The sequence below is a fragment of the Heterocephalus glaber genome, unplaced genomic scaffold (genome assembly GCF_053883595.1).
Source record: "Heterocephalus glaber isolate CG9 unplaced genomic scaffold, H.glaber_assembly_v1.0 deba00001687, whole genome shotgun sequence".
Classification (NCBI taxonomy): Eukaryota; Metazoa; Chordata; class Mammalia; order Rodentia; family Bathyergidae; genus Heterocephalus; species Heterocephalus glaber.
Genome location: NW_028258412.1, coordinates 10,292,501 through 10,315,166, shown reverse-complemented (window position 1 = coordinate 10,315,166; position 22,666 = coordinate 10,292,501). Strand labels below are relative to the sequence as shown.

The following is a 22,666-nucleotide window of genomic DNA, read 5'->3' as shown; positions in this document are numbered from 1 at the left end:
TCTCTTCCTGGTGGTGAATGTGGGCTCTGATGTCTGCATCTGAACATCCCCGGACCCCCAGCTTGGAGCCCTCACTATGAGCCTGATCAGAGCACCGCCTCAGGGAATGTCCGCCCTGCCAGCTTGTTACCGGGATACTGGGGGTAAGGTATTTCCTGCCTAGATGTCTTAGCGGCTCCCACTGCCATGGAGACCAGTTTAGGAGCTGGGGGAGCTACTCTGGCCCAGCAGGCGGCAGGAGGAAGAGGCCAGGGGTCTAGGACTACCAGAGCAGGTGGCTGAGCCGGGACCTGGGCGCGACCACTCACCCCTCCACCTTCACAAGACCACATCTCCTCAGCAGGACCCCGCCCTGGAGTAGATCTCAGGCCCAAGCCCTTTCGGGTTGAGGAATCAGGAGGTGGAGGATAAAAGCCCCCCCACATCTGTCTCCTCCCCGCTGCTGCAGCCATGTTTATCACGGTAATGTTTGGAGGTAAGTGGGGTCCCTTGTCCGGTGGGGGAGGGGCACACTGGGGGAAGTGAGAAGGCAGCGGAGGGAAGAAGGGATAAGAGCGGGGAGAAATGGGGGCTTGGGGAAGCAAACTTGTAAGAAAACCTGAAACAAATCCCTTGAGGGAAAACCCGAGCTGAGTCCTGGGCAGGTTCCTACCGGGTGAGCTCCCATTACTGTGCAGCCCTTTAAAAACTGTGTCTCTTGGCCATCCAGCCAGTAGTCCTCAAACTTCTAATGGCATCAGATACCTGAAGCTGAAGTTGCCTATTTCCCGCCCCTCTGGTGCGAGGCAGGTCGGATTAGGGGTGGGGGAGGGGGCCATCCGGTGGGGGTGGGCTGCTGGGCAGGTGCAGAAGGCCCGAGTTTGTGCTGGGGCGCGGCACAACTCAAAGAGCTGGATGGAGGGCTCTCCAAAAACAGTATAAACATCTGCCAGGACAATTGTGCCCTAACCACAGCCCTAAGAAGGGGAGAAATTGGAGAGGCAGAAGGCCTTGAGGGGAAAGTAGGGGATGCCAACAGCTCACCTCTGCCCCTCAGCTGGCCACTGGGAGCTGGTCAACCCCTGGTGCAGCCTGATGACCCTCACTGCCCACCTGAAGCGTAAGGGGCAGGTGCCCCCAGATGGTAAGGAGGTGGGAAGAGGTCTGGGGAGAAGGGGCTGAGAGCCCCCCCAGCAGGGCTGCCAGCTCTGTTCAGCTTCTCTCCATGCCCTTCAGCAACCATTGCCCTCTTGGCTGAGGATGGGCACTTGGTGAGCCTGGGCGAGGACCTGAAGGAGGGGACTTCCTCAGCTCCCTCCATGGGTAGTTCCCTGCTACAGGATCGAGGGGCCTATGTTCTCGTGCAGATTATCAGTAAGTGGAGCCCAAGACTCTTCCCTGCAGCTATATTGAAATGTAAGGGAAGGACGGCAGGCTACAGACAACACAAGGTCCTATCCAGTCCCCTGTCTTGGCCAGGACTGGTTCCAACCTGTTCCTACCCAGTACCCTGTCCTATCTCCCTTGCCTGGGCAAGCACAGATCTGGAGTAAAAGGTAGGATAGGGACCATCAGGCCAATCAGGGGATCTTTTATCCTCTCCACAATCCACAGGAGGGGAAGGCGGAGCCCCCACCCGCTATGTGTCCCTACTGGAGAACCTGGATGACTGGTATCCTGAGCTGGCAGGTGAGTGTCAGGGCAGAGCCCCAGGGGGAGGGCACATCTGCTCTCCAATCCCCACTAGGACTTCCTGGGCCTTCCAGAGGAGCTGCGCTGGCTGTCAGGCCTCCCAGCTATGGGTAACAGCAGGAGGAGACGCATGGGCAATCGGCGCAGCCAGCAGGAGCAAGGCACTCCTTCAAGGTCCCGAAGGGTGGTCTCACTGACATCCAGGGCCCGCTAGCTGGGGCCAGAAGCACAGTATGAAGAAGGTATGGATGCCCAAAAAGACAGGTTGAAGTGGGATCCCTTCCCAAGGGACAGACAGGTGTGTGCAGAGGCAGACCCTCAACCAAGCCCACATACATACCCCCAAGAGGGAAGACATTGTTTCATGAGATGAGTCCCACCCTGCTGGAATGTAAGCACCTTAGGGCAAGAATGTCCTCAGTGCTTAGATATAGAATAGGGTATCACACAATAGGGGCTCAATGCCTGGATCAGATCTCCAGCATTACCTCATGGGCGGTGCGTGCCTCGTGTGTGTGTGTGTGTGTGTGTGTGTGTGTGTGTGTGTGTGTGTGTGTGTGTGTGTGTGTGTCTTTACGACAGCTGAGGATGTAGCTCAGTGGTAGGGGACTTGCCTAGCATGTGTGAGGCCCTGGATTCCTTCTCCAGTACTGTAAAAAAGTGCTTGATGAGGCAGTCTGCACTGGGTTCAAATGGCCTACTCCTCTGTTCCAGCAGGTCCTGTGACCTGGCACACTACACCCAAGTAGCCGAGCTGGACTCAGATCCAAGAGGGGTGGCTCTGACCCCTGTCTCATGTGATCAGGTGCAAGCAGACAGCAGCCCTGCAGGAGTCCTCTTGCGGAATCTGGAATTACTGAAAAGTTGCATCAGCAACGGGCAAGGTCACATTCAGAATGTCAGGCTGTGGGTAGGAGATCCCCTAAGATGTGGGTGCAGATAATGGGATCTAGAGGCAAAAACATAAGTGGAAGGAGCAGGTATCTCTGAGGGGTGGAGATAATAGGCTCCTCCCTGGATTATAGCCTCCAGTCAGATGCCCTTGGTGTCACCTGCTAATATCTTATTACCTCACTTTGGACTGCCCAAGGTGGTCTGTCCTTGGCTAGCCACAGTGCACATTACAACAGGGCTCCTCCCACACCACCACAATAAGAAATCCATCCATCTCCCTGACCCCACCTCACCAGCCAGGTTGCTCCTGGCAGATAGGCCAGCAAGAGGGCACACAGCAGGCTGTGTTCTAAAATAAACTCTTTAATTATATGTTTGTGTCTTGGATTATCTGTGGGGTAAGAAACCCCATCGTTACTCCCAATCCCAGGTACAATCTGTCATCACGGTCCAGCTGTCGGTGAGGGGATGGGGTGGGTGCAGAGGTGTGGTTGGGAGCCATCTCAGAGCTAACCCGTGAGTCCGCAGCAGCCTCTTCAAGGCAAAGAGCTCAGACCTGTGGGAGTGGGATGCACAGGCTGGTGGTCAACCTGCAGATGCACAAAGAGGATTTGACCCCCAACCGCACTGCGGGCAGGGCCTATTTGCTTACCGTGGTTGTATTTGCACTGCTTCAGGGCCTCACTGAAGCCCTCACATAGGGACAGGTCACTCTGACTGGTGGAGCAGTCCAGGAACTGCTTGATCTCGTAGGAGCAGGGCCCCATCTCTAGGGGGTGGGGGGCAGCACGGACAGGGGCCTAGGGGGACATTGCAAGAAGCAGCAGGGTCAGCTCAGGGTTGGTACCTAGGGGTAGGTTCCAAAGCTGAGAGCTGAAGGCTCTCCTTGCTTTTCCAGCATGGATGCCCCAAGGGTCTAAGGTAGGTTGAATGACCTGGGGCCTGTGTGCCCCGGTCTAGCCTCTGCTGGCCCATCTGTGAAACAGGGCAAGACGGCAGCCTGCTCAAAGCCACTCAGCAGAAGCCGACAGGTTTTCCTGCTGACTCAAAATGGGCATGTTAGGCAGCTGTAGGGGAAAGGAATAGAAGGTTCTAGAAAAGCCCTGCACTCTATATATTCTCAGTATAAGTCCCACCCCCACAAGTTCTAGCACCTTCCTGGCTCAGCCATACTGATTCTCATGACCCCTGACCCAGTTTGCTAAGATTGTGCTTGGATTTGGCTCAGGACTAATGACACCCCGGTGAGGGACTGGTCATCAAGGAACAGGCATCATGGCTACGCACTACCCTTCACCGTTGGGCCCAGAGGGGACATACTGGACCTGAGTGTGAGAACAAAGGCTTGGGAAATTCATCATTCCTCTCTCCCGCTAAGGTTAAGTGACCTTGGGCGAATCTCTGAGCCATCTGAGCCAGGGTTTCACCATCTTTAAAGGGCTGGTTGGTGTCAATGCCTAGAAGCCCTGGGGCCTCAGCTTCAAGGAAGAGGTAGAGAGAGCCTGCCAGTGAGTGACACTGAGCTCAGCGGCAAAGTGAGTTATGGCACCCTTCTTAGTCAACGTCCCTGGCCTGAGGGGGCTCAGAATACACCAGGAAACTCCAGTGGCCTTGAGGGCATCCTGCCTCATTCCTCCTGGACCCGCTGCTCACCTGTTGGGCAGCGGGCTGGGCAGGTTCTGAGCTTCCTCCACTGAAGGCTCCGGTCAGGGCGCTGCCCATGACATGTCCCACAGCCGAGCCCACGGCCACCCCGGCGGCTGTGGACGCCATCTGCGCCATGAGGCCTGGCTGGCCGGACGGAGCGGGGGCCGGGGCGGCTGCTGAGGGCGGTGGGTGAGAGGGAGGGTGAGCAGAAGTTGCGGCTGGGCGGCTGCAGGGATAGAAAAAGGGTTAATCCTGCCCGGACTCCAGGGATTTGAGACGCCTGCAGCTCCTGGCAACTAGCCCCCTCCTCCAGGGCATGAGGGCGACCTCCGTCTCAGGAGTGGGGTTGCTGCACCCCATTCCTCCCCCCACCCCTCCCCCCACCAAGATGGCGCTGTAGCAACCAAGGTCACCCCGCGGACGTCCTCGGAGGGGAGCCCACGCTTCCTTAGCCCCCGCCCCACGGGACCCCTGTCTTCCTCACACCTGGCTGGCCGGGCAGCCATGCTGCGGCTTCCCCGAGGCATGGTAGGATCTGGAGGAGCTGAGTTGAGGTGACAGTGGCGGCGTCTCCCGTGTCTCCGTCTCTGGGACAGACGCTGCAGCGCTAGTCACTAGGCAGCCAAGGGGCAGGGCGGAGCTTCAGGGACACGCCCCCGCGGGAGGCGGTACTCTCCCAAACCAGTCCCTAGTTCCCCAGCGCCCTCCCCGCACCTGGCGCTACACGTCTTTGTCCAGGAGCGACAGGACCAGGTCTTTTTGTTAGAAGGACCGCGGCGGAGCGCAGGGAGTGAATCTGAGAGCTGTCGGAGGAAGAAGGTGCAAGGTTGGGCTTAGCTTCCTGCCCCTGCTCACCAGTTTGTCGACTACTTAGTGTTTTCGGTTTGGCTTGGAGTAGAGCATGGAAGGTCTGCAGCCATCCGACCCAGAACTCCCGCTAGGGGGCGTCCAGACCCTTCTTTGACTTTTCCTGAGTCAGGCGCGGATGGGGGAGGCTGTGCGAAATCCGAAGCATCCACCCGACCTGTCCCACTGGGATCCTGACCACAGGGATGAGGCGCCGGACCCTGACAGCGCTTATGCGACATTCAGGACATGTCCATCCCAAACGCTGTCTCAGTGACAAACGCTGTCTTCAATCTGGGTGCCTAGAAGTGCCTGCCCTGCAAAGGTCAAACTAAGCACAGGTTTGAATCCTGAGATTTTAGGACTTTTTTTTGGTCCCCAAGGCATTCACACTGACCTACATCCCCAGATCTTTATTATTTTGATACAAGGTCTCACTAAGTTGCCCAGGTGTGTTCGAACTTGTGATCCTTCTGCCTCAGCCTCCCAGAGTGTTGGAATTAACAGCTTGGGCCATTAGGTCAGGCCCTGAGGCCTCAGGATTTTAGCATCTTGGTTCCAAGCCAAGGTGGTGACAAAGGTGTGAATTTAGAATGCTTCCCAGAGCTTCCCTGCCTTTTAGGAACTTGAAGGTTTTAATGTTTTTTTCCTGGGTGATTTTGCTATGGCTATACTGTGATCCTTCATGGGGGCAGGGAGAGACTGACTTCTTTCCCTTCCCCTGTACAGTCTGGTGTACTAGAGGAGGCTGCCTGGCACCAGGAAACCACCAAGAGCACAAGCATCTGGGAGAGGAGGCTTGATCACCAAGTGGGCACCCGAGGTCCCTCTAGGAAGGGGAGGAAGAAAATGCAGGGACAGATAGACAGCTGAGTTAGGACTGGCCCTGCCTGGTGACACTCATTTATAAGTGTGCAAAGCTATTCCCAACCACATACACTTTTTTTTTTTTTTGGTACCAGGGATCCTTGTGCTTGCAAGGCAGGCAGTGGAACCACTGAGCTAAATCCCCAGCCCTCACACACACTTTTTACAAAAGTCATACACACTCCTGCATTCTTATACTTACTCCTTTCAACCAGCCTGGGCAGCAGGGACCTCCCCTGCCCAGTCCTCCATTTTCTTCTCTCTGAAGTGAGGGCTGCCATCCACTTCCAGCATGGGCTTCCTAGTGAGATGTGTGTGTAAGCCTCCTCACAGATGAGCCTGCTCCAGCCCCACTCTTTTGCTTGTGTAATCCCTGTCCCCCCAGTTCCCATTGGCCAAATGGAACTATCCTGCCAGGCTTATCAGGACCCTCTTCCTGCAGGAAGCATTCTTCGGCCACCCCACCTAGCTAAGTGCACTGTTGGCTGGTAACCGTGTCCCCACCCCAGGATCTGCATCAGAATGGTTGTTCTTTTTTTTTTTTTTTTGGTACTGGGGATCAAACTCGGGTCCTTGTGCTTGGGAAGCAGGTGGCAAAACCACTGAGCTAAATCCCCTGCTCTGGGATGGTTGTTCTTTAAGCTCCTGTGGCTGGTGGCCTGCATGTTCCACAAAGCATGGCAGTGCACCCCTGGAGGCACTCAGGGCCATTTAAAGTAGTTAAACAAATAAATGTTTGACTTTAAAGTGTATGATTTTTATGTGAATCAGAAAATGTATAAATAGCTCACCCAACTCATTTTTAAAATTTAAAAAAATTTGAGCACTATTACTAAAATAAGGGTGAAGTAGACATTGGAATGCTTACCTTTAAAAAGTGAAGCATGCAGTCCAGGTGTGGTAGTGAACTCCTGTAATCTCAGCACCCAGGAGGCTAAAGCTGGAGGGTTGGTGTGAGTTTGAGGCCATCCTGGGCTACATAGTTCAAGGTCAGCCTGAATTACAGAACAAGACCCTGTCTAAAAAAAAAAAAAAAAGTCAGGCACTCACACAAAACAAAAAACCCACAATTTTAAAAAAAGTGTGGCATAGTTTACCTTTTAAAAGTGTAATCCCAGCACTCTGGAAGGCTGAGGCAGGGGAATTGAAGCTTTGAGACCAGGCCTGATGGACAATTTAGCAACCTATTGGGATCCTGTCTCAAAATAAAAACAAAAAGGGACTGAGAATATAGCACAGTGCAAAGGCTGTGAGTTTAATCCCCAGTATCCGCCCCCCCCCCCCGCCACACACACACACACACACACACACACACACACGAAGGGAGGCAGGCACTAAAAGAAGCTGCAGTCTCTTGGTCCTAAAACTCACGCTGTCCTGTCCTTCCTCGACCTCTAGGGGTCTCTGTGGAGTCTTTCAGAAGAAGCTGTGAGGCCATCCTCCCCCTTGCCCCTCTGGGCCCAAACTGGATCCTCACTGCCTCTCCTTGCTCAGGACCTTGCCTGTCTGGATGGAAGGGCGCCACTCCCTGGATCTCTGCTCTGGAGATGAGGGGGCAGATTGCGCGGTGTGGTCGGTAGTGGAAAGGCCCTTTTTAGCAGGAGGTGCACAGCAGGATTGGACACAACCTCCAATCAGAAACTAGTGGACCCCTTCTGGAATGTAGACACCACCCTCCTTTGATTCTCACCTCTCCCTCCTGTCCCAGATTTCTGGTTCAGGAGATCCAGAAGAGCCTGTTGGGCCCTGGGTGGGGGCAGTCCGGGCCTCGGGTTCCCCACTCAAACACCTGTCTAGTGCCTTCCTATGGCCACCTTTCCCTTGCCTCTCAGCTAGAGGATCTCTAGACCTCCACTTGGCCCCTGGTATGGAGTAGCCTGGCCCCTCCCTCACAGAACCTCAGTTTTCCCGATCTATAAATTGTCGCTGTTCCAAAGTGAAGGACTGGGGACTGTGGATGTAGCTCAGTGGCGTCTCGCCTGCCTGGCAAGCACAAGGTACTGAGTTCGATTCCTTGTAATGAAAAAAAAAAAAAAGAGGAAGTGGTCAGCAATTGCCATTGCCTCAGTCTCCCCATTTAAATATCTTTCCTCACAGATGGATCAGCTGGCTCTGCGGGGTGGGGGAACTTGCCCAAGGGTAGGAGCACCTGTCAGGCTGACACAAGGTCGGAGGTCAGGCCACAAAGGAGACCTGGAGGGGTGATGAGCCCTCTAAAGGTGGGGTAGGGCTCGGGAGGAGTGAAATCGGACTCTCTGAGCCTCACCAGGTCTAAGGCTTTGGGACGCCCAGCACCCAGCAGGGAAACTGAGACCCAGAGCGGCACCGGCTGGCCAGAGTTACACCCAGCATTAGACCTCCGAGGATCGAGGCTTGGTCCGCTCAGGACAGGACCCATCTCTAGGGCCCGATCCCTGCAGGTCCAGCCCCTCCTGAACCACCTCCCCCACCTAGGCCACCGCTGCCGGGAGAGTTTAGAACAAAAGGCGGCGGGAGGCAGGACGGGGCGGGACGGGGGCGGGGCGGAGGCTATAAGGGGGCCGCAGCCCAGCGCGGCCCAGCAGGCCCAACAGCCCCGGGGCGGATGGCTCGGGTGGCCGGGCACCGCGGCGCTGCCCCGCGCTCCCTCCTGCTCCCGCTGCTCCTGCTGCTCCCACCGCCGCCACTGGCCCATGCCAGGCCGCTGGTGAGTGCCCGCCGCCAGCCTGCAGCTCCTCCCCGAGGGAGGGCCGGCACGAGGGCTGGGCCCACCGGCGGAACTGAACCCACTGGGGCGCCCAGGGTGGTCTGGCACGGCCTGTACCAGAAACGGCTTCTGGCTTCTTGTGGGTGTAATACCGAGCTTCCCGTCCCCGGAGGTGTGCAAGTGGAGTCTTCGCGGGGATCGCTCGGGCTGGTGAGGCGGGACTCGGCGGTGGACCCACGCCCCCTCCCAGCGTGAGGACCTGCTCTTCGGGCCCCAGCCGCGGATGCTGGGATGTGTTGGGAGAAGTAGCGGAGGAGGGAGTGGTTACAGGGCCTGCTATTCATGGCAGGGACAAAACCAAGCAGGTCCCAGGTGGTGTCACCCTCCAGGTGTGTGGCCACCCTGAGCACACCTCCAGGTGTACAGCGGGGTGGTGGATAGAGGAAGAGCTCGGGAGGGGAGCCAAAGCGCTGGGGAAAGTGGGGTGTGAGTGTGGAGGAGATGCCGGCCCCCAGGCACCTGTGGGAGACGAGTCTGGGGGAAGTGGAGTCTGAGTGACAATGTGTGTGATCATCAGATGGGTGTCAGAAAGAAAGGGGTGGTGAGACCCTCAGGGGGCAAAAGAGTGGGGAGAGAAAGAAAAAGGAGAAAATGTATGCTCAAGAGAGAGCACAGCAGAGTGAGGAGAGGAGGGACTGTCACGGCTGGGCTTTAGGTACCAGTCACAGGGACAGCTCAGCATGGCCTGGGGCCAGAGCCTGGACCACTGCAGGCCTGAACAGTCCTGGGGGTCTGGCCCACTCTGCCCCACAGCTGAAGTGTCCAGGCAGCTCCGGTGACGATGGGAGCCAGAGGGTGTGACAACCTGCTCAGCCATGCCTGCTCTCATGGGCCAAGTGGCTGCCATTGGCTATGGGAGAAGGGACTGGCCGGAAAAGCCGGAGAGAATGGATGGGGAGGCCCTGCCTGTTCCCTAGCCTCTCCCAGTCCCCTAGAACTTAGACCAAAGTCAGGAATCACCCTGGGCAGCAGTTGAACCTATGAGTTGGGGAATTGGAGAGATCTGGGTTTGAGCCATGTGATACTAGGTGAGCCGTAAGCCGTCTTTCCCCTCAGAACCTCATTGCTCCACCTATAATGAGGGGATGGGACAGGAGGGGCTAACAGTAGCTACTGCTGAGCTTTGAGGATTACACGAAACAATGCCAGGTATGCTGGAGACACTGTCACCCGTAGCTTCCACTCTGATGCTTGTGCAGGGTCAGAGCTGGGATTAGAGGCTGGCAGGGTGGGGGCTCTGAGCTGGGCTATTGTCGGTCACTCTGCAGATGTGCAGGGAGCATTTGGGGTCACCTCCAGCGTGTTTATCCCTAGGTTGTCGTCAGCAAGGCCAGAAGAACTCTGTAAATATTTATCCATCCCAAATCCCAGCTTTCAGAGTTGATGAAAGCTCTACAACCCTGTGGGACAAAGCTGCTTTCCTTCCTGGAGCCAGCAGAGGGAGTGGGTGGAAAGGGGCTGCTAGAAGCTGGAAGAAGATGAATCTGTCTGTCATCGTGGACAGGTTACCTGACCTCTCTGAGCCTCAGATGGGCATGATGCGTCACAGAACAGCGTGGTGGTGATGCTCCTCTATCTTCTTACAGCCTAACAAAGTCCCTTCTCTCAATGTTGCCTCTTGCTGACAGCAAAAGGCATAGCTGTGGTTAATTATCCCCATTGTGGGGAAAGCAAACTGAGGCCCAGAGAGGGATACACCCAGCCTGTTCTTACCTGGTGGTTCCCTAGCCCAGGGTCTTCCCTTATCTCCCCTCTACCAGTTAACTCCCACTTTCTGGGTTAGCAGTTGGCTCAGAGCCTGACCTTGAGACTCTGAGCTCAACTAGGAGACTGGGTCAGCCAAGAAATTCCTTGAGTGTGTCTGAGACTCTGGGGTTGGTGGCTGCCAGCGAGAGCATCTAGGGTGGGGCAGCCCAAGGGAGGCTACTGGCTGAGGAAGAGGGAATGCACTAGAAACAAAAATACTTCTCAGGAATGTGGGTTTGGGAAATAAGCCAAGAACTGGGGGGCAGGGGTGAGGGAAAGCCCTGGAGCGGGGAGGCATGAGCCCAGGTCTGAGCCCAGCTTTTACCTGACTTGCTTTGTGAACCTGGACAAAGTTCTCAACCTCTCTGGACTCTTTTTCATGCTCTGGGAAATAGGGTGATGGTTGCTCCCCTAGCTCCTCGGGGCTGTAGATGAGACTACTATGCCCACCAGTCCACCTCATTGGATCCCAGTAGTCCTGGAAGGACCTAGAATTTGGGAGCAAATTCTAGGGAAGGACCTACAGGGCCAGGGAGCAGGGCCAGGAAAGAATGCTTCTCTGTGACAGATGCCACAGCGAGCATTACAGAAGGATATCACTTAGCTCTTTGTTATGGCACCATCTCCATTTGACAGATGGGAAGTTTAAGGCTAAAAGAAGACAATGACTTGTCCGGAGGCATAGTGGTAGAACTAGGCTTTGAGAACCTCAGAGCTTGGCTGTTTGCGCTGCACTGGGAGTGCCATCCATGATCCAGGATTCTGGCTGAGGACTTGGAATCTCATGGAGGAAGGGGAGGAAGGCACAGTGAGGTGTGTGTTTGTGATCTTCCTTCCCTTCACGGCTGGCTGCACCAGCCTTCACTAGGGAGCACAGGAGAAGAGATTTCTGGCATAAATAGAACTGGCAGGCTGGGCTCTGGGCTGTTAGGGGCTCCCAGGGGACCAGACCCCTTCAGGGTTGGGGGAAAGAATCTGTTTATCCCATAGGCTGGAGGGGGTGGGCAGGCCCTTGCATTTAGTCACACAGACTGGAGTCTAGACCCTCGATGTGAGACCTCAGATAGGCATCATCCCTACCTTATGGCATAGAGGTGTGGGGCTCACCGAGCCCATGGGCAAAGTGCTTGGAAAATAACAGTTGCTTAGTAATTTCCCATTCTTTGTCATCGGCCATCAAGATGAGGTCAGCCTAGGTCCTTCCTCCAGGGAATAGATAAATCTGCAAGAACAAAGCAGACAGCAGGGAAGAGGTAGCTTGTGAGCTCAGGTCTGTGCCCTGTCAGATGTTATCTGAGCAAGTTGCTCCTCTTCCGTTTTTTTTTTTTTTTTTTGGTACCCGGATTGAACTCGGGACCTTGCACTTTTGAGGCAGGTGGCGGCACCACTGAGCTAAATCCCCGGCCCCCAAGTTGCTCCACTTCTTATCGGAGAAATGGACACAATGATGGTGGAGTTTGTGAGAGGTTCTATCCTGGGTACTAAGAGTATGTGGGTGCAGCTGTGGGCAGGGTCCTACCCCTACACAATGACAACAGGTATTAGTGTTAACAGGGACCCCAGAATCAGCTGGAACCACAATCTAGGGAGGCTGTGCTATACCAGGATATCATGCATTAAGCAATCCCTGAAATTAGGAGGAAACCAGTCTAGGACCTCACAAGTAACTCCAGGTACCCCTGATGGTCTAGAAGTCCCCTTCATTGTGGACCATTCTTAAAAGTTGAGTCCTCAGCTCTGGAACGAGAGCTGCTGATCTGAGTCCTGGAACCTGGGACAGCTGCCAGGGGCTGAGGCTGAGGGTGGAGTCTGAACAGCCAGGCTCCCACCCTGAATATGGCTGTGGGAAAGCTGCACCTGCCCAGGTCAGACAGGCTCAGACCAGACAGGTGCCAAGTGTCTCAGCAAACAGCATGGCTCCATACCTCTTCTCCAGCCCAAGAGGACACTTGGATTTTCTGCAGTATTTCCATCTAGGTCATTGCCTTTGGCCTGAGGCATTAGCATCCTCTCCTTGGAATGGCCTTGCCATTCCCTTCTTGGGTGACCTCTCTGAGGTTCTGCTTTTCTCAAGCATGAGAACTGTGACTTCTGCTCTGGGGATTTGGAGAGGCTGGGAGGCTGCATCTCAGATCAGAATTGGGGCCGTGTCAGGGTGGGCCCAGGTGTCTGGTAACTACTGGCTGCCCCACTTCTCTGCATGAAAGGGGCAGGTACATCACAGATCCACTGTGATCTACCCACTATGTGCCCAGCCTTGGCAGGGTGTGAGCAGAATCATCTCTGCTAGAAATCAGACCTCAAGGGGTTGGGGGTGTCACTCATTGGTAGAAAACATGAGACCCTGGATTCAATCCCCAGCACCCCCTCTAAGAAGGAAATCAGACCCTGGTTACCTTCCCAGGTGCCTGAGCCTGTGCTAAGTGCTCAAAACACACCATCGTATCTCATTCTCAAGTCAACACTGTTGAGGTGGGATTATTATCAGCATCTGTCAGGTGACAAGGCCAAATTGTAGGGCTGCACGCCATCCATGCTGGGGGAGGCGCTTGGAGCATCCTGGGCAGGAGAAAGGGCAGACTATTCCCATAACTGAGGACTGAATGTGTCTGAACTCGGTGGACAACCAAAGAAAAAGAGATGGGAATGAGTTTGCTGAGCACTGGTGGGGAGAGCAGGAGGAGCTTGTCTGCTGTTTCCTTGGCAGTTTTTTAGGGTCCACTTTGAGTATATATGGAGAGCACAACTGGGGGCTCATAGGCTCATGGTCTCTCCAACCAAACCACACTGGCCTGAGCAGCTAAGGTTGGTGACAGACAGGGAAGGGAGGAGGAGAAAGTTTGCTGTCTTGGAACAAGGTATCAGGAAACCAGAATATCAGCCTGGATCCCAAAGCCCCTGCTGTGTGCAGGCACTTCTGCCAGCCACTCACTTTGCCCAGTGACATGGTGGGCTGCACATGGCTGTGCTGATGAGCCATGCATCTAACCAGGGACCATGAGGACCTGAGGTCTAACCTGGCCCTTGTATCCTCTTTCTTGCCCAGGACACCCAGTACCACTACCCTGTGAGTAGGGGGCAGCAGCCCTGGCATGCAGCTCTGTCTAGTAGCCTGGCATCTGCCTCTGGTGCTCAGGAGGCTCTCCGGCCTGCTGGTGGCCCCAGACCTCCACGATGTGGTGTGCCTGACCCACCTGATGGGCTGAGTGCCCGCAACCGGCAGAAGCGCTTCGTGCTGTCTGGCGGGCGCTGGGAGAAGACAGACCTCACTTACAGGTAGGGGCCAGAGGCCATGAGGGCAGGACTGTGTGTCTGTGTAAGAGCCTGCTGCCCTCACCCCTGCCTCCTAAGACACATACCAGGGCTTTGTCTACATGGCTAACAGATCCATTCATGTTCTCCCAGCCATCCATAGACCAAAAACCTGACCCCCTGGCTTAGACACACACAGAGACCCATACCCTCCTGCAGCACAGTGGGGGGCATCCTCTGTCATCATCCAAAGAGTCTCAGCATATGCCTAGAGACAGGTGTTTTTTCACCCAGCAGACTTTTCTGGGGACCTGTAAAGGCCCGGCCTGGGACTCCATGGTGAATGAGACAGAAACAGCCCTGTCCTCCCAGAGATGTTCAAATCTACCATCACAGTTTAGGCCATGTGTAGGTGTAAACCATGGTGAACAGGGGTAGGGAGCAGCCTGCTTTTCTCCAAGTGACCTGGAAAGCTCTCGGGCAGGCAGTTAGGAAGCTGAGACTTAGCCTGGGAGAGAACAATGGTCTAGTATCACACAGATTTGGAACTGAGACTGCTGGGGCCTTGGGAGTTCCTTAGGTGGGAACAAAGATGAGGCTTAAGGAGCCAGGTTTCCGCATAGTGAACGGCATTGTCAGATCTCAGGACTCATGGTCCCGTGTTCTTTCCACCAAATGCAGACAACTGTACACATATAAATACAAGCTAACACAAGGGATGCACCCACATGGTGAGGGAGACTGCCTAGCTACACTTGAGGCCCAGAGCACACCTGGCCCTGGCCCTTGCATATACACACATACTGAGCATTCAGGGGCAACTTGGCTCCTTCATCATCAGGGGCTTCCTTGCCCCAGGCTCAGACTCCTCTGCTTCCCCCCAGAATCCTCCGGTTCCCATGGCAGCTGGTGCACGAGCAGGTGCGGAAGACAATGGCAGAGGCCCTACGGGTATGGAGCGAGGTGACACCACTCACCTTCACTGAGGTGCATGAGGGCCGTGCTGACATCATGATCGACTTCACCAGGTGAACCTGCAGCCTGGGACCCCTCCGGGAACAAACCCCACTGCCAGCAGCCACTGACTCTGCCCCCACCCACCCACAGGTACTGGCATGGGGACAACCTGCCTTTTGATGGGCCTGGGGGCGTCCTGGCCCACGCCTTCTTCCCCAAGACCCACCGAGAAGGGGACGTCCACTTCGACTATGACGAGAACTGGACTATTGGGGACAACCAGGGTATGGCCTGGCAACCCGTTTCCAGATAGGGCAACTGGAGATTAGAGAGAATGGGCCCTTGCCATGGTCCCTGAGCCTGGGTCTGGAGCCTGGGTGACTTGCAGTGGGAGGGGTGTGTGTGTCGGGGGGTTTGCTGATCCATCTCCCTTTTCCAGGCACAGATTTGCTACAGGTGGCAGCTCATGAGTTTGGCCATGTACTGGGGCTGCAACATACAACAGCAGCTAAGGCCCTTATGTCCCCTTTCTACACTTTCCGCTATCCACTGAGCCTCAGCCCAGATGACCAGAGGGGCATCCAGCACCTATATGGCCGACCGCAGCTGGCCCCCACCTCCCATGCCCCAGCCCTGGGACCCCAAGATGGAATAGATACCAACGAGATTGCACCACTGGAGGTGAGACTTGTGAGGGTGGAAAGACAGAAGGTGAGGCCCTATACTCAGTGCCTCCCTCAACTCCTGCTGGCCTGTGTGGCTCCACTGTGGGCTCTCTTCTGGATCCTCTTTCCCACCCCAGCCGGAGACCCTACCAGATGCATGTGAGGCCTCCTTTGATGCCGTCTCCACCATCCGAGGCGAGCTCTTCTTCTTCAAGGCAGGCTTTGTGTGGAGGCTGCGTGGCGGCCGGCTACAGCCTGGGTACCCTGCACTGGCCTCTCGCCACTGGCAGGGACTGCCTAGTCCTGTGGATGCAGCCTTCGAGGATGGCCAGGGCCACATTTGGTTCTTCCAAGGTAAGTGAGGTTTGAAAATCAGCTCAAGAGACTTCCTGGAGCCAGGAATGTCACAATCTAGGGTAGCAACAGACAAACAGCTCTCTAGGAACATAATGCAAAGGGAGAAGTTACCCCGAAGGCTCAGAGCCAAGAGTGCATGGCTCACTCTTTGGTCACAGCTGGGAGGCTCCCAAGGAGGCGGCTCCTGAGATCAAACAGCACTGATAGTGCTGCATACTGGGGCACCATGTGTGTTGGTGTATTCTATCCTCAAACCTACCCCTTGGGTGTGCAGTTCTAGAGGTGGTGAAGTGACTCACTCAAGGGTGCAGGTTGGAAAATGTACAACAGGGATCTGATCCAGGTCTGGTGACCTGGAGCTTGTACTTTCCATTCTTAGCTGCCAGAGATGAGAGCCTGGAGCATTCCAGGTGGCAGGACTTCATAAACAAAGGTGCAGCATGGGAGACTCCGTGTAGGTTCCATTGCAGCCAGGGACCTTCTACAGCAGGGGCTGGGCCAGAGTGATCAGCAGGGATTTCTGACAGGCAGCCATATTCCAGGGAAAAGAGAGGAACCCCAAGCACCCCTCTGTTGATTAGAACTCATTCATGTGTTACTTTACAGCCTCCACTGCCCGTTGTTTCCCAGTTGGCTCCAACCTCCCTTTGGGGGTGGGGGTGCTGAACAGGCATTATTGGCCCATAGGTTTCATGGACAAGGAAACTGAGGCTGGGAGAGTCTGTGGTGGTGGCCCAGCAGGTCCACAGTGGTTGGGAGTGGCAGCAGTGGCTTGACAGCACCTTGCAGCCTTCACTCTCCGGCAGGTGCTCAGTACTGGGTGTACGACGGTGAGAAACCAGTCCTGGGCCCCGCACCCATCTCTGAGCTGGGCCTGGTGGAGTCCCCAGTCCACGCTGCCTTGGTCTGGGGTTCGGAGAAGAACAAGATCTACTTCTTCCGAGGCGGAGACTATTGGCGTTTCCACCCCAGCACCCGACGTGTGGACAGTCCTGTGCCCCGCCGGGCCACTGACTGGAGAGGGGTGCCCCCTGAGATTGATGCTGCCTTCCAGGACGCTGATGGTGCGTTGGAAGGGGGTGGGCTGCTGGGATGTGGGTGGCTGGGCCTTCACACCCACTTTAGGAGGCCCAACTCTTCATCAGAGGTCCTTTGTCCAGTGCCATCTATCCTCCTGGTAGCCAGCCGGTGCTCCACCCCAGGTTGTAGGTGAGGAGACTGAGGGCCAGAGAGATGCAAGGACTTGCCTAGATCCCTCAGCCACAACCATTTTTTTTTTTTTCCAGTACTGGGGATTTAACCCAGGTCTTTGCACTGAGTTACATCTCCAGCCTTTTAAAAAAATTTTTATTTTGAGACAGGGTCTTGTTAAATTGCCCAGGCCAGGCTCCAACTTATAATCTTCTGGCCTCAGCCTCCCAGAGTGCTGAGATTACTGGCATGCACCAACATGTAACACTTTTTTCTTTCCTTCTTTCTTTTTTGGTACTGGGGATCAAACTTGGGACCTTGTGTTTGCGAGGCAGGCGGCGGAACCACTGAGCTAGATCCCCCCCCACCCCGCCCCGCCATGTAACACTTTTTTATGAACCCAGTTTTCAAACGGGCAAAGAGAGGCTCAGATCCCTAGCTGGGGCCACTGAGACAGACAGTGATGGAGCCAGAACTCCCATCAGACAATCTCTTCTAATTTGGCCTCCCCCAGGCACAGGACCCTAGAACCAGGCTGGAACTCAGAGCCCAGTGATCTCACCTGCCAGCCCATCTTGGCTTCTGTGCTTTCCCTCATTGGGACCCAGTGGGAGAGCTGTCTTAGCGTGGCCTCAGGCTCTGGAACTCCAGGATGCCACCTTTGTAGTCTGATTAGATGAGAAATTAGGGTGACAAAGAGGTTGGTGAGAGGAGTAAGACCTGCTTTCTTGAGAGATAAGAATTGAACCCTGGAGCTCCTGGCATCTGTGAGGGTGGGTGTTACCCTGGACTGGACCCTGTGCAGGCGGAAGGGCTGCCTGGAAGGTAAGGAGGTTCTAGAAGGCTAGCTCTGGAGCTGTAGGTTTCACGAAACTTGGCAGTAGCCAAGGCCTTCTCACCCCTTTTCCCTATCCCTGGCCACAGCCTGATAGGTAGTCATGGGGCCCCACATCCACTTGCTGAGGCCTGACCTTCTCTCTTCAGGCTATGCCTACTTCCTGCGTGGCCGCCTCTACTGGAAGTTTGACCCTGTGAAGGTGAAAGTTCTGGAGGGCTTCCCACGTCTTGTGGGCCCTGACTTCTTTGGCTGTGCTGAACCTGCCAACACTTTCCGCTGACCACAGCTTGGATGCCTTCAGGGATTCTGACCCCTGCCAGGCCACTTATATCAGGATAAAGAACCACAGCCACCTTTGTGGCTCTCAGATCAGGCATGGGACAGAGCCTTTGTCTCCTCAGGGGGTGTGGTAGGGGTACAATCACCATGACAACTGCAGGGAGGGCCACGCGGGTCGTGGTCACCTGCCAGCAAGTGTCTCAGATTGGGCAGGGAGCCTTTGGCCTTACTTAAAGGAGGGTGGTCTTGGGCCAGCTACACCCACCTATGTAGGTCATGGCCAAACCTGTGTCTCCATTCCTGTGCCTCAGGGTAGGACCTCAGCAGAGATGGGGAACTACAGTGTCCTCACTCCATCCCTGCTGTGAGGTTCCTGTTGGGTGCTGGTGCTGGAGCTGGGGTGCCAGGGTCCCCATGGCCTTCTGCTCTGGCCAAGCAACTGGGCCTCCAGGAGGGGTCCTTTCCTGAGAAGTCAACTCTGGGTAGATGCTTGGATCTGGCCACCTTCTGCCTGGTGACCCTAGAGATCTCCTCTCCAGGGTTCAGGCCCAAATGTCCACAGCCAGCTGGGAGACCCTGGAGACCCTGAGCCCTGGAGGCCTCAACATACCTCAGTCTTGTCCATGTCATTTCTTCCTGCAGCCCTCATTCTAGCACTGGTATCCTCCAAAGTGATGTAAATGTGTATACAGTGTACAAAACAAAGCCTTTTTTTTTTTTAAACTGAGGACTATCATTAAACACAATTGTTTTCTACCTGCCTGTCTGCTGTCTCTGTGACTGTGTAGTCTGGATGAGGAAGCCTGGCTAAGGTGGGGCCTGGGCTGGGAGCTAAGGTTGAAACCCCCTTTCCCTAAGCTTCTGGGCCCTGGGGCACCGTGCTCAAGGTTCCTAATCTATTCCTCCATTACAAGTGGAGGGACAGCTGCAGAGGCTTCTTAACTAGTTCCCTGCTTCCCTGCCTACCCCTTCAGTTCATCCTCCAATGTGGCGTCATTTTATCTGATCGTACCATAACCCAGCCCTATCCTAAAATACCTTGATTATTCCCACTGCTGTGAGAACACAACAGAACTCACAGATACTACCACTACCCTTTCCAATTGTCCAGCAGCTCCTTGCATCGACTTCCTGCCCCACATATCTTTTTCATAATAGAACCTATCAAGCCAGGTACATGCCTGTGTTCCCAGCACTCTGCAAAGCCAAGACAGGAAGACTCAAGTTTGAGTCTAGCCCAGGCCAACTCAGTGACTTAGCAAAATGTTGTCTCAAAAAAATATAAAAAGACTGGGCGTGGTGGCTCATGGGTATAATCCCAGCACTCAGGAGGCTGAGGCAGGAGGATTGCAGTTGCTCAAGGCCAGCCTGGGCTACATAGTGAGACATATATAGAGAGATCAATCTGTATCTGTATCTATTTATCTGCAGATGTAGATGTGTGAAGGCTGTGTTCAATCCCCAGTATTGAAAGACAAAACAAAAAGCATCTGTTGGGCCGGGGATTTAGCTCAGTGGTTCCGGCGCCTGCCTCACAAGCGAAAGGTCCCAAGTTCGATCCCCAGTACCAAAAAAAAAAAAAAAAAGCATCTATCACACAATCACAGCTGCAATTGTATTAGACTGAATTGTATAAAATCATCATTAGTGTGTCATTTTTGGCTCACAGCATTGTTCAGATGCATGAACTGCTTTAACACTTTCCTTAGTGTTGGTTGATCCTCAGGGGTGCTATGGGACAGAGCCAGGGCAGGGCTGAGCTTGTAGGCACAAAGCAGAGAGCTAAGGGAAGAATGGAGAAAATGTCTCTTCCCTTCAACGCTCATCTGATGCACCAGTCAAACCAAATACCACCTGGGACTTTGAATATTGCCAAACCCTAGAGCCTTTGCCCAAGCCAACCCCAACCCAGTGTGGTCATTTTGTCCATCCCTACAGCCGCAGAAACAGCTGTGGGCTCAGAAATGGGATATCTGTTCCTAGGAGCCCTTTTATCTGCTCAGCTGCACTGGGTTTTCGAGGTGGGGAAATTGAGGCGCCAGCCTGAGGTCACAAAACATGCTCAGGCCACTTAGGCTTTCAGATAAATCTTCCTTCTGGCCTGCAGGCCCCATTTCCTTTTTTCGCCCCTGGGCTGAGAGCCAGTCCTAGCTGTGAAACTACAAAAGCCACTGCCTGAGTCAGGGAGAACCCCGGTGGCTATTTCTGTCGGTGAGAAGCTTTCCATTACACCAGACTTGGGATGAAGCCTGGAGTGGAAGAGAAACTAGTCCCGGCTCCTTTAAGGTGTCAGCAGGGACGCGCCTAGCCTTTGGTTCAGGCGGTGGCGGAGACGCGCGCGTTAGCGTCAACGCTCGCGCATGCGCACTAAGGGTGGCCTGGTCGTCGCGGCGGCAGCTGGGGAAACCGGTGGTGGCGCGAGGGCCAATTCAGCCCGGCCTTTGCCTTCTGGCCTCGGTTCTCCTCAGTCCGGTGTCCTCCAGCCCTGCCCCAGCCTACCTGAGTCCTCATAGCTCGGCCTCGGCCGCCCACCCCTGCCGCAATGATGATGATGGCATTGAGCAAGACCTTCGGGCAGAAGCCCGTCAAGTTCCAGCTGGAGGACGACGGCGAATTCTACATGATCGGCTCGGAGGTAGCCCCCGGCGCGTTCTCACCCTCCCCGGCTCCGGCCCTACGGAAGCCCCGGAGCGGGCCTGTGCGCCAGGAGCGGGGGCGCGCGTCTCCATTCATCGCAGCAGCAGGCGGACGCGCGCTTGGGCCTGCGGGGCGTGCCCCGTTGGGCGTGGCTTGGAGGGCGTGACCAGGCCGGCCCCTAAGTGTAGAATTTTGGTTTATTTATCCATTACTTGGGGAATTCGGGCATACCCAGCTGCCCAGGTTTAGGGTGCCACTGGCCCAGTTGTGAGTTGGTACAATTCCAGCCAGACGCAAAGAAATGGGATGTCCGATTATCCCCTGTGGCTCTTGGGGGGAAGCGGGGGTGGTTGGGGTGCTCTGCGGCTCTTGAACTTTTTGGATGTTACGACTTTCAGATGCACCCCACCCCCGTTCCTTCCTGCTGGGTCCTGAAATCTCTGGTTATAACCCTGAGGCTTAGAAAGGGCTCTTCCCCTTTTTGTTTTTTGCTCTGAGGTGGGCGGTGGAGATATTTTGATCTTTGTTTACCTGAAGGAACAGGTTGAGAGAAGGATGTTTGCCTCGGGATGGATAAGGTGCCAGTGGTTGGAGTTAGATCTTTCAGCAATTCGGAAGCAATTGATACTTTGGATATCTGTGAACTGATTCTGAACTATTACAGGAGAAAGATCCTAAAGATCTTCAATCTTTGCCTAGAAGTGGAAGGTCAGTTTGTTGAATAAGGTGACTTTAGGAATTGACAGTTGACTTTAGGAAAAACCCTACAGTTGGCCTTTCAGTGTAGGTTTTTACTGACTATATTAAGCTTTTGCAAATTATCGTAGCCTTTTTAGGTCTAACAGCAGTACTCAAGTCATTTATATTCCTTTTGTTTAAACAGTTATAGATAGAAAATTCGGATGTGCAAATGCCAAGCAGCAGAGTTTCTCATGTAAGGAGGCAAGTTCCAAACCTGGACAGTTTGCATTGCAGAATGGCAAGGATTACTTCTAGGTACATCAGTTTTCAGCATCATACTCCAACATTTCATTCATGCTTTTTGTTTGTTTTGGAAACAGTTTCAGCAGAGCATGCTGAATGAAACTCATAATGGTCATCCTGAAGTTTTCAGGACTCCCCCATGATTCCTGTCTTCGCTGTGTCAAGTTATGAAACCAATAACGTCAGTAGCATCAGATATTTGTTTCCATTTTTTATAGAAGTTTTGTAAAACAAAAAGAGCAGGATGGAATAACATTTTCACATTATCACTTAAGTGTTACTGTTCCAAGATGACTGGTTGTGCTGGGGACATGGAGCTGTGCCAATCCATCTGCCACAGCTCAGAATGGTCATTAGCCAATAGGCTCCTGCTTAATTGTAGGCTATAAAAGATAGTTGAGGAGGGCCAGGGATTTAGCTCAGTGGTTCCACCACCTGCCTCGCAAGCAGAAGGACCCAAGTTTGATCCCCCGGTACCAAAAGGAAAAAAAAAAAAAGTTGAGTTTCAATATGTGATATTGGACAGGTTGTTTAAAGAAATCTGAGTCAGGCATGGTGGTGCACACTTATAATCCCAGCACTTGGGAGGGTGAGACAGGAAGATTGAGGCCAGCCTGAACTAATAGTGAGACCCTGTCTCAAAAAACAACAACAAAAAAATCCAGGGCCTTGCACATGCTGTGCACATGCTCTACCATTGAACCAGATCCCCAGCTGGTGTCATGTTTCTCATGTGTATAATGAGATGTTTTAAGGTCTTCTCTTCAACACATTTTAGGTTCTAGAAAGCTAACTAGTCTTCTCTTTCAGCTTCATCACTCCTAGCCCTCCCTGTTGAGTGAGAATAATCATTCTGAGACCAAAATGGAGAGGCATTTGGCTTTCTGGGGCCTAGCTTAGTAGTCATCAGACCTTTGGAAGTTAGGGAATGGTTCAAGGTCATAGTGCTATTTCTGTTGAGTAGCTCCTGTAACAAAATTGGATGGATGACCCTGGGCTCTGTATTCAGAGAGGCAGGCTGGCCATAGCAACATAGACAGTACCTCTGTATGACCTCTATGAGCTGCCTTGGGAGGGCATCTCCAGTTG

The 22,666-nt window shown here is 54.2% G+C and overlaps 4 protein-coding genes across 16 annotated transcripts in view; 3 read left to right on the top strand and 1 right to left on the bottom strand.

Moving 5' to 3' along the window:
* Window positions 1-173: 173 nt before the first annotated feature.
* CUNH22orf15 (chromosome unknown C22orf15 homolog) lies at window positions 174-2,937 on the top strand. 8 transcript variants are annotated; one of them, XM_087198137.1, is made up of 6 exons: window positions 174-475; window positions 1,037-1,123; window positions 1,216-1,353; window positions 1,594-1,668; window positions 1,746-1,913; window positions 2,386-2,937. In XM_087198137.1, exons 1-5 carry the CDS (start codon window positions 451-453, stop codon window positions 1,883-1,885), a joined length of 465 nt encoding a protein of 154 aa, XP_087054263.1. In that variant the 5' UTR covers window positions 174-450; the 3' UTR covers window positions 1,886-1,913; window positions 2,386-2,937. The 8 variants fall into 8 exon arrangements, with proteins under 8 accessions (XP_087054263.1, XP_087054259.1, XP_087054262.1 ...); XM_087198136.1 differs by lacking the exon at window positions 174-475 and having other exon boundaries at window positions 885-1,123; window positions 2,389-2,656; XM_087198135.1 differs by lacking the exon at window positions 174-475 and having other exon boundaries at window positions 885-1,123; window positions 2,386-2,656.
* Chchd10 (coiled-coil-helix-coiled-coil-helix domain containing 10) lies at window positions 2,909-11,634 on the bottom strand. Of its 2 annotated transcripts, XM_021257289.2 has the most exons (9): window positions 11,498-11,634; window positions 7,023-7,120; window positions 6,794-6,944; window positions 6,128-6,226; window positions 4,927-5,015; window positions 4,699-4,826; window positions 4,219-4,438; window positions 3,218-3,365; window positions 2,909-3,121 (listed from the first exon to the last, which is right to left on the bottom strand). In XM_021257289.2, the coding sequence occupies exons 6-9, from the start codon at window positions 4,737-4,739 to the stop codon at window positions 3,102-3,104; spliced, it is 429 nt and encodes a 142-aa protein (XP_021112948.2). In that variant the 5' UTR covers window positions 4,740-4,826; window positions 4,927-5,015; window positions 6,128-6,226; window positions 6,794-6,944; window positions 7,023-7,120; window positions 11,498-11,634; the 3' UTR covers window positions 2,909-3,101. The 2 variants fall into 2 exon arrangements, with proteins under 2 accessions (XP_021112948.2, XP_004843642.2); XM_004843585.4 differs by lacking the exons at window positions 4,927-5,015; window positions 6,128-6,226; window positions 6,794-6,944; window positions 7,023-7,120; window positions 11,498-11,634 and having other exon boundaries at window positions 4,699-4,847.
* Window positions 8,457-18,712, top strand: Mmp11 (matrix metallopeptidase 11). 2 transcript variants are annotated; one of them, XM_021257288.2, is made up of 8 exons: window positions 8,457-8,611; window positions 13,464-13,693; window positions 14,554-14,697; window positions 14,777-14,910; window positions 15,066-15,307; window positions 15,429-15,645; window positions 16,593-16,712; window positions 17,824-18,712. In XM_021257288.2, the coding sequence occupies exons 1-8, from the start codon at window positions 8,510-8,512 to the stop codon at window positions 17,955-17,957; spliced, it is 1,323 nt and encodes a 440-aa protein (XP_021112947.1). In that variant the 5' UTR covers window positions 8,457-8,509; the 3' UTR covers window positions 17,958-18,712. The 2 variants fall into 2 exon arrangements, with proteins under 2 accessions (XP_021112947.1, XP_004843640.1); XM_004843583.4 differs by having other exon boundaries at window positions 8,458-8,611; window positions 16,455-16,712.
* Window positions 18,713-20,300: 1,588 nt separating this feature from the next.
* Smarcb1 (SWI/SNF related BAF chromatin remodeling complex subunit B1) overlaps window positions 20,301-22,666 on the top strand; it is a 34,147-nt gene continuing 31,781 nt past the window's right edge. For 2 of the 4 annotated variants that reach the window (XM_004843580.4, XM_004843579.4), the window contains exon 1: window positions 20,301-20,591. In XM_004843580.4, coding sequence (XP_004843637.1) covers window positions 20,499-20,591 — 93 coding nt within the window. In that variant the 5' untranslated portion in view covers window positions 20,301-20,498. Of the gene's footprint in view, window positions 20,592-20,828; window positions 21,590-22,666 lie in introns of those variants that run through there. The other 2 variants (XM_087198128.1, XM_087198127.1) reach the window with 2 other exon arrangements.

What these genes read in the sequence shown, in the direction of transcription:
- CUNH22orf15 (XM_087198132.1), top strand. Translation starts at nt 1,009, where the DNA reads ATGCCAACAGCTCACCTCTGCCCCTCAGCTGGCCACTGGGAGCTGGTC. An exon ending in GGGGCAGGTGCCCCCAGATG is followed by an intron (nt 1,124 to 1,215) that starts GTAAGGAGGTGG and finishes CATGCCCTTCAG; the next exon opens with CAACCATTGCCCTCTTGGCT. An exon ending in TGTTCTCGTGCAGATTATCA is followed by an intron (nt 1,354 to 1,593) that starts GTAAGTGGAGCC and finishes CACAATCCACAG; the next exon opens with GAGGGGAAGGCGGAGCCCCC.
- Chchd10 (XM_021257289.2), bottom strand. Translation starts at nt 4,739, where the DNA reads ATGCCTCGGGGAAGCCGCAGCATGGCTGCCCGGCCAGCCAG. An exon ending in ATGGCTGCCCGGCCAGCCAG is followed by an intron (nt 4,439 to 4,698) that starts GTGTGAGGAAGA and finishes CTATCCCTGCAG; the next exon opens with CCGCCCAGCCGCAACTTCTG. An exon ending in GCAGTGCAAATACAACCACG is followed by an intron (nt 3,122 to 3,217) that starts GTAAGCAAATAG and finishes CCACTCCCACAG; the next exon opens with GTCTGAGCTCTTTGCCTTGA.
- Mmp11 (XM_004843583.4), top strand. Translation starts at nt 8,510, where the DNA reads ATGGCTCGGGTGGCCGGGCACCGCGGCGCTGCCCCGCGCTCCCTCCTG. An exon ending in GACTATTGGGGACAACCAGG is followed by an intron (nt 14,911 to 15,065) that starts GTATGGCCTGGC and finishes TCCCTTTTCCAG; the next exon opens with GCACAGATTTGCTACAGGTG. An exon ending in CCACATTTGGTTCTTCCAAG is followed by an intron (nt 15,646 to 16,454) that starts GTAAGTGAGGTT and finishes ACTCTCCGGCAG; the next exon opens with GTGCTCAGTACTGGGTGTAC.